The 11469-nt window shown below is 40.3% G+C and overlaps 1 protein-coding gene across 2 annotated transcripts in view; it reads right to left on the reverse strand.

The window, feature by feature from the left end:
• tmlhe (trimethyllysine hydroxylase, epsilon) overlaps positions 1-10541 on the reverse strand; it is a 47806-nt gene extending 37265 nt beyond the window's left edge. For both annotated transcript variants that reach the window (XM_034177719.1, XM_034177718.1), the window contains exons 1-4: positions 10347-10541; positions 10093-10269; positions 8707-8986; positions 4503-4622 (exon numbers count right to left, since the gene is read on the reverse strand). In XM_034177719.1, the coding sequence (XP_034033610.1) occupies positions 4503-4622; positions 8707-8986; positions 10093-10269; positions 10347-10473 (704 nt within the window). In that variant the 5' untranslated portion in view covers positions 10474-10541. The remainder of the gene's footprint in view (positions 1-4502; positions 4623-8706; positions 8987-10092; positions 10270-10346) is intronic.
• Between the last annotated feature and the right edge of the window lie 928 nt (positions 10542-11469).

Raw genomic sequence — 11469 nt, forward strand, 5'->3', positions numbered from 1 at the left:
CAGCTCCGTCCCTTTGTCTGGCCAATCGGTACAAGTCCTTTTCTCCTTCCTTACTATTCAACTTCTTGTACAGCTAGCAATATGCCTTTTCCTTCACTTTTGCCACTTCTCTTTTTGCCTTACGTTGCATCTCCTTGTACTCCTGTCTACTTTCTTCATCTCTCCGACTATCCCAAAACTTTTTTGCCAACCTCTTTCTCCTTATGCTTTCCTGGACCTCTTCATTCCACCACCAAGTCTCCTTGTCTTCCTTCCACTGTCCAGATGTCATACCCAGTGCTGTCCTAGCTGTCTCCCTCACCACATCTGTAGTACTTTTCCAGTTGTCCAAAATTGCTTCCCCTCCAATCAGTGCTTCTCTCACCTGCTCGCTAAATTTCACACAACAGTCTTCCTCCTTCAGCTTCCACCATCTGATCCTTTGTTGAGCTCTCACTCTCTTCTTCTTTTTTACCTCTGAAGTCATCCTACAAACAACCATCCTATGCTGTCTAACGACACTCTCTCCTGCCACCACCTTACAGTCTCTGATTTCTTTTGGCTTGCATCTCCTATAAAGAATGTAGTCCACCTGTGTGCACCTTCCTCCACTCTTATATGTTACCCTGTGCTCCTCCCTTTTCTTAGAGTAGGTATTCACCACAGCCATTTCCATCCTTTTTGCAAAATCAACTACCATCTGTCCTTCCGCATTCCTATCCTTGATACCATATCTACCCATTACTTCCTCATCACCTCTGTTCCTTTCACCAACATGCACACTGAAGTCTGCTCCTATCACCACTCTTTCATGCTTGGGCACACTCTCCACCAGTCAATCAATCAATCAATCAATTTTTTTATATAGCGCCAAATCACAACAAACAGTTGCCCCAAGGCGCTTTATATTGTAAGGCAAGGCCATACAATAATTATGTAAAACCCCAACGGTCAAAACGACCCCCTGTGAGCAAGCACTTGGCTACAGTGGGAAGGAAAAACTCCCTTTTAACAGGAAGAAACCTCCAGCAGAACCAGACTCAGGGAGGGGCAGTCTTCTGCTGGGACTGGTTGGGGCTGAGGGAGAGAACCAGGAAAAAGACATGCTGTGGAGGGGAGCAGAGATCGATCACTAATGATTAAATGCAGAGTGGTGCATACAGAGCAAAAAGAGAAAGAAACAGTGCATCATGGGAACCCCCCAGCAGTCTACGTCTATAGCAGCATAACTAAGGGATGGTTCAGGGTCACCTGATCCAGCCCTAACTATAAGCTTTAGCAAAAAGGAAAGTTTTAAGCCTAATCTTAAAAGTAGAGAGGGTGTCTGTCTCCCTGATCTGAATTGGGAGCTGGTTCCACAGGAGAGGAGCCTGAAAGCTGAAGGCTCTGCCTCCCATTCTACTCTTACAAACCCTAGGAACTACAAGTAAGCCTGCAGTCTGAGAGCGAAGCGCTCTATTGGGGTGATATGGTACTACGAGGTGCCTAAGATAAGATGGGACCTGATTATTCAAAACCTTATAAGTAAGAAGAAGAATTTTAAATTCTATTCTAGAATTAACAGGAAGCCAATGAAGAGAGGCCAATATGGGTGAGATATGCTCTCTCCTTCTAGTCCCCGTCAGTACTCTAGCTGCAGCATTTTGAATTAACTGAAGGCTTTTTAGGGAACTTTTAGGACAACCTGATAATAATGAATTACAATAGTCCAGCCTAGAGGAAATAAATGCATGAATTAGTTTTTCAGCATCACTCTGAGACAAGACCTTTCTGATTTTAGAGATATTGCGTAAATGCAAAAAAGCAGTCCTACATATTTGTTTAATATACGCTTTGAATGACATATCCTGATCAAAAATGACTCCAAGATTTCTCACAGTATTACTAGAGGTCAGGGTAATGCCATCCAGAGTAAGGATCTGGTTAGACACCATGTTTCTAAGATTTGTGGGGCCAAGTACAATAACTTCAGTTTTATCTGAGTTTAAAAGCAGGAAATTAGAGGTCATCCATGTCTTTATGTCTGTAAGACAATCCTGCAGTTTAGCTAATTGGTGTGTGTCCTCTGGCTTCATGGATAGATAAAGCTGGGTATCATCTGCGTAACAATGAAAATTTAAGCAATACCGTCTAATAATACTGCCTAAGGGAAGCATGTATAAAGTGAATAAAATTGGTCCTAGCACAGAATCTTGTGGAACTCCATAATTAACTTTAGTCTGTGAAGAAGATTCCCCATTTACATGAACAAATTGTAATCTATTAGACAAATATGATTCAAACCACCGCAGCGCAGTGATGCCGGTAACGCATTACTTAGTAACGCGTTACTCTAATCTGACCACTTTTTTTAGTAACGAGTAATCTAACGCGTTAATCTTTCCAAATCAGTAATCAGATTAAAGTTACTTCTCCATGTCACTGTGCGTTACTATTATTTTTCATTGTGGGTCGATAACAGCATTAAACTTGGTCTGTGGGCAGGAGGTCGGGGTTCGACTGAACTGCCCACTTTAAGCGAGCTGTGAGCTTTTCATCCACGTTTTTTTTGCAGCTGCTCGACTCGTCCTCACCTCTTAAAGCGCGGTGAAAACAGCACACCTGCACTGAGCTTTACAAAGACATTTTTATACTTTTTTCCCTCCTTTATTTAGAATTCTGAGCTGAGCCGCTCTGTATCGTCTCGTTAAAAACAGCTGATCCTCCGCGACGCGTCAACAACTAACACTATTTTCCACTCAAATGCACCTAAACTCTCTTTCTGAGGACCACATGATGTGAAAACGCAATAAAACTTTCTTACCTGTAAATCTGGTCATGTTTTCTGCATAAATAAATGTTATCCATTCTTTGTGCTCAAACGCTAAAGCAGGGGCGAATCCAGATGGAATGGGGGCGTGGGGCAAGGATGTGCCCCCCTCCCCCACAACACCCCTAGATTAAAGGTCCAGTTTTGAAGCCGTTTTTTTTACTACAACTACTAATATTGCTTGAAATAATAATAATTTCGACAAGTAAAATGTTTAGAGAGAATTTAAATGTTAGAAAAATGTTAGAATTTAATAGTTACATTTATAAACAATGTAGGTTTGAAATTGCAAGTTTTACTGTTACAGTGCTGTCAACAGTTAAATATGAGGTCAAGAAAGAGGGCTTTATTTTACTTTTTATAAAACAAGTATTTATTTTCATTGAAGTCAAGAAAGGGTGACTATAAAGTGAGTTTTGGCAAAACAGGTATCATTGTCATGTTGACGTGGGTTGTTGTCGGCAGCTGGGGAAAGTAACTAAAAAAGTAACTAGTAATCTAACTTAGTTACTTTTACAATTGAGTAATCAGTAAAGTAACTAAGTTACTTTTTCAAGGAGTAATCAGTAATTGGATTACTTTTTCAAAGTAACTGTGGCAACACTGCTCTCCACCACCTCATCTAACACACTCCAGAAATTTTCTTTCTCCTTCATCTCACAACCTACCTGTGGGGCATATGCACTGATGATATTCGTCATCACCCCTTCAATTTCAAACTTCACACTCAATACCCTGTCAGACACTCGCTGAACCTCCAACACACTTTTAACGTACTCTTCCTTTAAAATTACCCCAACACCATTTCTCTTCCTGTCCTCATCATGGTCCAACAACTTGTACCCACCACCGTACTGCTCCTGCTCTTACTTCCCTTCCACTTGGTCTCTTGCACACACAATATGTCTACCTTTCTCCTCTCCATCATATCAGCCAGCTCTCTCCCTTTACCAGTCATACTACCAACATTCAAAGTCCCCACTCTCATTTCCACCCTTCTAGTTTTCTTCTTCTCCCGCTGTTTGTGGAAACGTTCTCCTCCTCTTCTTCGTCGTCTTCGCCCAGCAGTAGCCCAATTTCCACCGGCACCCTGTTGGGAAACAGCGCCGGTGGCGGACGTTGTTAACCCGGGCCTTGACCGATCCGGTATGGAAATTAGATTCTTAATCTGCATAGTTGGGTTGGCTTGTTTTACGCCGGATGCCCTTCCTGACGCAACCCTCCTCATTTATCCCGGCTTGGGACCGGCACTCAGAATGTACTGGCTGCACACCCCATGTGGCTGAGTTAACAGCTACACTTTAACAATGCACAAAAATCCCAAATTAATGAGCTGAAAATACAGAAAAAAAGGTGAGATTTATACCCCACTGTGATGTACACTTTGGAAAATGCGGCAAAGGTACGGCTCACTGCAGGGGCTTTTTGTTTGCATTTTCTATATTGTCCCAACTTTTTTGATCTGGGGTTGTACAAGAATTTACTAGGAAACTTGACAGACTTGAGCATGACAACATAAAGAACCCACAAACTATGTATGTTCATAGTAGTGAAAAAAGTATTGACTTTTACCTGTTAATACATAAGAAGATAAATATAAAGAATGTGTAGTTTGATAAGTGACCTTAATTTCTTTGTGAATACTTAAAAGAAGTGTTTCAGGAGGTTCTGGGGTGGGGGGGTAGAAATGTGGTGTTGCGAGTGTCAGACCTACCCACATGGTTCATGAAAATAGGAGGTGTCCGTGTGGCGGTCCAGAGCATCCCGGCTGTACGCTGTGTCTCCCCTCGAAAAATCTGATGTGAAGCTCCACATTCTTCCGTACGTGGTCTCTCTGGTGAGTCAAAGAAAACCAAAAAACTGATGAGCAGGATTAGATCGGATCAGATCCACAAAATAACACAGAATTTCCTGAATGTTGGTAAGTGGTTTTCACATCTCACATAAAACACCCTTCCAATTAATATACATATCTTAATTTACAATTCCATACTACTACTACTAATAATAATTTTGTTTTTATAAATGTTGAATTTACCTTTTCTGATTTCCAATGTGATTCAGTTCAAATAGAGGCAATTGCACAATATCATAACATTGCAGCATACAAAATATGGCCAATGAGGAAACAAATGGGTACAATTCTGAATGACGAACCACCCGAAAATGCAAAATCACCATAAATATTGTCTATTCACATTTATTATTCAGTGATTTTGATAGCTAGCATTGCCAGTCGCCGTTTACAAGCTACTTTACAAAATACCACAGTGACTTTTTTCCTGAACTTCTGCAGGAAAGTTATATCATGGAGTAGACATTAAAATGAATTTTTAGGGCAAAGTGCAACTTTGAGATGATCTAAACAACAATAATAAACTTGGACTACAAGCGGTCATGGACGGGTCTTCGTGTCCCTGCGTCACCGCTTCCCTGGGCCAGCGTGATTTCTGTTCAGGGGTCAACTCTCATCATACATGTGAAGTTTCAAGTCAATCAGACAAAGCATGAAGGAGTTATCATGACTTGATGTTCCATGGTAAAGGGTCAAAATGGCGGCACCATAGCGGCCATACCCTTCAACATAGAAAAAAGCTTTTGATAACTTTTGATCCGGTATAGTCTCTGGATGATCTGCAAGAAATTTGAAGTGCATTGAACAAAATCCCTAGGAGGAGTTTGTTCAAATACAACATGTGGAAATCACGCCAAAATGACACGACTTCATGTTTGGAGTAGACCAATGGTGCAAGAAACTTTTTTGTACGTCTATGCAAGTCACACATATGTACCAATTTTCATTTCCCTACTCAAAAAAAAAAAAAAAAAAGCTATGGGGAGAGGTTTTTGAAAGATGCAAGGGAGTGCGATAGAGGCATTTTACCCCGCCCAAGGGCGATGCCCATATCACATGTAAGAGGCTGTCAGTCTTGACCTGTGTATCAATTTTCATGATGATATGACAAAATTAAAGCCATCAAAAGGAAAAATGTATTTTCATGGCGAAGGATCAATTTCACTGCAAGCATTTTCGCGACCCCTAAAATATTGAATTTTGGCTTTGGCCGAACAATTTGCAAAGTTTGGTGAGTTTTTGAACATGGGAAAGGGGAGATTTGGGGCTTAAAAATGTAAAGAATGATAGGGTTCTCGTGAGGATGACATCGTCTTCACTCGGGCCTTAATTATCCAAAGCCCATAGTTTATGAACATTCTCAACCATCATTTAGTTTGAACCTTAATAAGATGGACTCTGTTTAGTTCTTGATCCTTAAAAGTCTGATAAAATATGAGAAAGGCCATAAACAAAAGGCTGACTGCAGAAATAAAAGATTCCACTATTGAAAATAAAAAAGTGCATTTCCAGTGTTTAACATAAAATAGTATATTTCCAGTATTTAAAAGCAAAATTGCGTATTTCCAGTATTTAAAATAAAAAATTTGTATTTCCGCTGTTTAAAATAAAAAAAATTCAGTGTTTAATAAAAATTGTATATTTCCAAGATTTAAAATAAAAAAAAATGTTATTTCCAGATTTTTTTTAATTGTGTATTTCCAGTATTTAAAATAAAAATTATGTATTTCCACTTTTTAAAATTAAAAAAATATATTTCCACTCTTTAAAAAATAAAAATTATGTATTTCAATTCATTTCATTTTTATAGCGCCAGATCACAACAAAGTTCCCTCAAGGCAGTTCACACAAGTAAGTTCTGACCTTATCAACCCCCAGAGCAAGAACACAGGTGACAGCAGTAAGGAAAAACTCCCTCTGATGATTTGAGGAAGAAACCTCAAGCAGACAGACTCAAAGTGGTGACCCTCTGCTTGGGCCATGCAACTGACACAATTGACAATACAGGAAATTATACAGGAGATTTTGGGAGTCCATGCTGGTGCACAAGACGGGAGGCCGTTTCCTAATAAAATGAATTTAAAAGGTTGAAAAGCATAGTAACATACTATGCCAGTATGCTAGTCATACGAAAGGGAAATTAAGTGCATCTTAAGTCTTGAAAGTCTCTACAGAATCTGACTGTTTTATTGCCGCAGGGAGATCATTCCACAGAACAGGGGCATGATAAGAGAAAGCTCCATGACCTGCAGATGTTTTATTCACCCTAGGGACACAAAGTAGTCCTGCACCCTGAGAACGCAGAGCCCGGGCCGGTACATAAGGTTTAATTAGGTCAGCTAGGTAGGGAGGTGCCAGTCCATGAACAGTTTTATAGGTTAGTTGCAGAACCTTAAAATCTGATCTCACTGGGACAGGAAGTCAGTGAAGAGATGCCAAAATGGGTGTAATGTGGTCAAACTTTCTGCTTCCTCTCAAAATTCTGGCAGCAGCATTTTGAACCAATTGTAGAGCCCTAATGCTGGACTGCGGTAAACCAGAAAATAAAACATTGCAGTATTCCAATGTAGAAGAGATAAACGCATGGATCAGGGTCTCAGCATCAGTCATAGACAGGATGGGACGAATCGTCTCTATATTTTGCAGGTGGAAGAAAGCAGTTCTCGTAATATCTCTAATGTGGAGGTCAAAGGACAATGTAGGATCAAAAATTACCCAAAGGTTCCTCACTTTGTCCATGTGATGTATGACACACGAGCCTAGGCTAAGTGTTAACTGGTCAAATTTATGCCCATGTCTCACTGGACCAAGAACCATCATTTCAGTCTTGTCAGGGTTTAAAAGTAGGAAGTTGCTAGACATCCACCTTTTCACTGATGCAAGGCAACCTTCTGAGGATTTTATGTGGATGAGATTACCAGCAGTTATTGGCATGTATAGCTGAATATCATCAGCATAGCAATGAAAGGTAATCCCAAAACACAGCAATATGTGCCCAAAGGGTGCTATATAAAGAGTAAAGCAGGGGGCCTAAGATGGACCCCTGAGGAACCCAAAATTTCATGTCACTAAGGTTAGAGGTAGTGTTATTGTATAAAACACAGTGAGAACGACTGGTCAAGTATGATGTCAACCATGCAAGGGAACTCACAGTAATCCTAAAATGATTCAGGAGGTGTTTAAACACTGTGATGTATTCACAGTGTTTAAAATAAAAAAATGTGCATTTCCAGTTTTTCTAAATTGTGTATTTCCAGTACTTAAAAAAAAAATTGTACTTACACTATTTAAAATAAAAATGATATATTTCCACTGTTTAAAATTTTAAAAATGCGCATTTAGTGGTTAAAATAAAAATTGTGTATTTCCACTGTTTAAAAGAAAATTTGCAATTCTGAGTATTTAAAATAATAATTGTGTAGTTCCAGTATTTGAAAATAATTGTATTAACACTGCTTAAAAAAAAAATGTATGTCCACTCTTTAAAATAAAAATTTTGTAGTTCCACTCTTTAAAATAAAATATCTGTATTTTATTTCCAGTGTTTAAAATAATAATTGTCTATTTCCAGTATTTAAGATGAAAGTGATGTCTAGCAAGTCCATGTTTACCATCCCAGACTGCTTTACAAAGAAGAAAAAACGCATTTTTAATAAACTTTCTTTCATTTGTTCCATTCAGGGTCAGCGTCCGTTTACACGGTTGTAAAAATGTAATAAACACAAAATGGCATCACAACTGTTTTCTGCAGTATTATGCATATTCAATAAACATTTCAAATACTGGAAAATGTAGCACACTGTAAAAAAAAGAAAGAAAAAAAGAGGAAACCTAATACAGCAAAGCAGATGGCTGAACAGACATTTCTATGTTCACTCAACTTAAAAATGTAACATCAAACTAAAGTTTCTTGGGTGAGCAAAGTCAAAGGTCTGTGCAGCCGTTTGTCTCGAGTCTTTATTTCGCAACACTTAAAGATCTTGAACATCCTTCTTATCTTCAGGAAAATCATTGCGGCCTGCGAACGCAAGATGAATGCAGCAGAGGAAGCGGCGCCGGGTACCTGATCAGACTGACCCTCTGGGTAACCGCCTGAGTGGCCTCAACCGACGCCGGCACACCCTCGACAAAGGCCACCCCATACAGGAGGTAGCTCTGAAGAAACATCTTCAGCTCGTCACAACACTCCATGAATTTGTCCCATTTGGCGGCTCGGACATCTGCTTTTTGATAGATCTCAGAGTTCCACAGGACTCGCGGCTGCACGCTGCTCAGCTTCTGGGCTTCATAGCTGTTCTCAGCCAACCAGCTGAGGCCGTACTCCGTCACGTGACCGCCGGGCCCTGGAACACACACATTCATACAGCACAGTTCACAAGAAGTGCAGCCAAACATAATCCAGTTCTGTCTGACCCACTGTCCCACTGAGAGAGACAAGACAAAAGTAAAGTCTGTGAACATGAAAACGATAAGAGGTTTTATGATGCTTCCACCATGGAGGTTCGCCTTTCAATCACATTTGATCATCAGATCATTAGAAGGGTTGTGCAAAAACTAACGAGTTAATTTCAATGAAAGATGATGGAGAGCTGAGCCAAGAAGAAAGATGTTAAATTTATGGATTTAGATTAACAGGTGGATCAAAGTCCAGCAAACATCATCAGAGTTCAGCATTCAGGATCAAATATCAGCATTCAGAATTAAAGCTGGAGGACCAGGATCAAAGTTCAGCATTAAAGTTATGTGTTCAAGATCAAAGTTTAGCATACAGGATCAAAGTTCAGCATTCAGGATCTACATTCAAGGATCAAGATGTGAGTTCAGCATTCAGGATCTACATTCAGGATCAAATATCAGCATTCAAGGTATGTATTCAAGATCAAAGTTTAGCATACAGGATCAACGTTTAGCATTCAGGATGTACATTATTTGTACAAGATCAAAGTTCAGCATTCAGGATCTACATTCAAGGATCAAGATGTGAGTTCAACATTCAGGATCTAAGTTCAGTATTCAAGCTCAAAGTTCTGCTTTAATGTTTGCAATTAAACTTTAATGATCAGGACCAAAATTTAAAATTTAGGCTCAAAGGTCACTGTTCAGTATCAATGGTTAACATAATTGATATGCACTTACCGGCCACTTTACTAGGTACACCTGATCAATAGATCAGCCACCCCTGCACATATTTTAGGGACTTGTAAAAATTAGACAGTTTCCTTTTTTTTAATTATTATTTTCTGAATATTTGAAGTAGATAAAATAATCCAAAAACTTCATGTTGCAAAACTCTCAATAGATTTATCAAACTTTCTAAATATTGAGTGTAGCTCCTGATTAACGGCCGGGGGGCGGACAGTAATTTTAATAATTTTTTTTTAACGTGTTCTTACTGGTTAACTGTGCGCTTCTCATTTTAAATACGGTTTAATCCTGATCATATACGTACATGTGAGCACCAGCTGGTCCTCGTGCACTCGCGCGCTCTCAGGTGTGATGCTGAGGTCCAGACTTCCGGTGTCCAGCTTTCTCTGCCGGGTTTGGTGGTTGTAGGAGGCTGCAGACCGGCAGTGGTCCCGGAGCCAGACGAAGTTGAACCTCATGACGCGTCCCCTGTAGTCCAGCTCTGCAGGTCAGAGGTGATCAGGATTAATCAGGTCATCGCAGCACCAATCCACATGTCGATAACAGAACCGGTATTACCGAGACAATCAGGCTGCATCTGCAAACGCGCCGAACCCGCCGTGCACGCGCGAACCTGGGTCGTCCACAGACCGAACCGACCCCGAACCCGGGTCAAACCGGTGCAGACCCACCGGAGCGCCAGCATCGTAATAAACTTAAAACACACACACACTTCGTCCGGTTTTATTGTGAAAGGTCAGCGATGCAGCCGCAGCTCGCTGTCACACTCAGAGAGACTTCTACCCATCAGAGATAAAGACCTGAAGAAGGAGCACGTGACCACTTCATACAGCACGCATGCGTGTGCAGTGACCACACTTCACCACTAGATGGCTGAACACTTTTATGCCCCACAGACATGCTGTCATTTCGGCTCCTCCCGTTTTTTGTTTTTTTTTTTCCGTTCGGGGTCGCCACAGCCAGATCCGCATTGGTAATTTGCCATAAGTTTTACGCCGGATACCCCTCCTGAGAAACAGCCACAGCCACCGAAGCGGTCGAGCAGCCCGGTACCTATGTCGACCAATGACTGAGCGACGTTAGGCAAATTCTGTGCTCAACAGACCAATCAGGCAGCCCGCCGCCAGAGGCCTGATTTCACAGTGTTTTGCTAAAGATCACACCTCAATCCAGTAGATGGCGGTAATGCACTAAGAGTGCAAAGCTGCCATTAAACGTCACAGAAGAAGAAGACGATGATGATGATGATATCGGAAAATGAACAGTAACCTTCTTGAAGTATCTTTTGCGACATTGTTAGGCGATTAGCTAAGCAGATTTTCAGTAAAGAAGATCCCAGTTGTATACAAAAATGGGAATTTTTTTAATTTAAAACAAGAGAACTGGCCATGAAACGTGGTAAAGAAATAAAAAAGAATAAGATGATTAAAGAAAAGGAGATATTGGAAACCCTGAATGTATTATTGCAGAAAGCTACCCTGGATGAGAACGAAGAAATACAAATGAAATTATTGAAAGGAGAGATTGATAATTTGTATGTTGATTTGGCCAAAGGTGCATTCGTAAGATCTAGATGCAAGTGGCTAGAGCAGGGAGAAAGAAATACAAGCTACTTTTTTGCTTTAGAAAAAAGAAATCAAAAGAAAAACAATATTATGAATATCAAAATTGATCTGAAAGA

This window comes from Thalassophryne amazonica, chromosome 9 (genome assembly GCF_902500255.1).
Source record: "Thalassophryne amazonica chromosome 9, fThaAma1.1, whole genome shotgun sequence".
Taxonomy (NCBI): Eukaryota; Metazoa; Chordata; class Actinopteri; order Batrachoidiformes; family Batrachoididae; genus Thalassophryne; species Thalassophryne amazonica.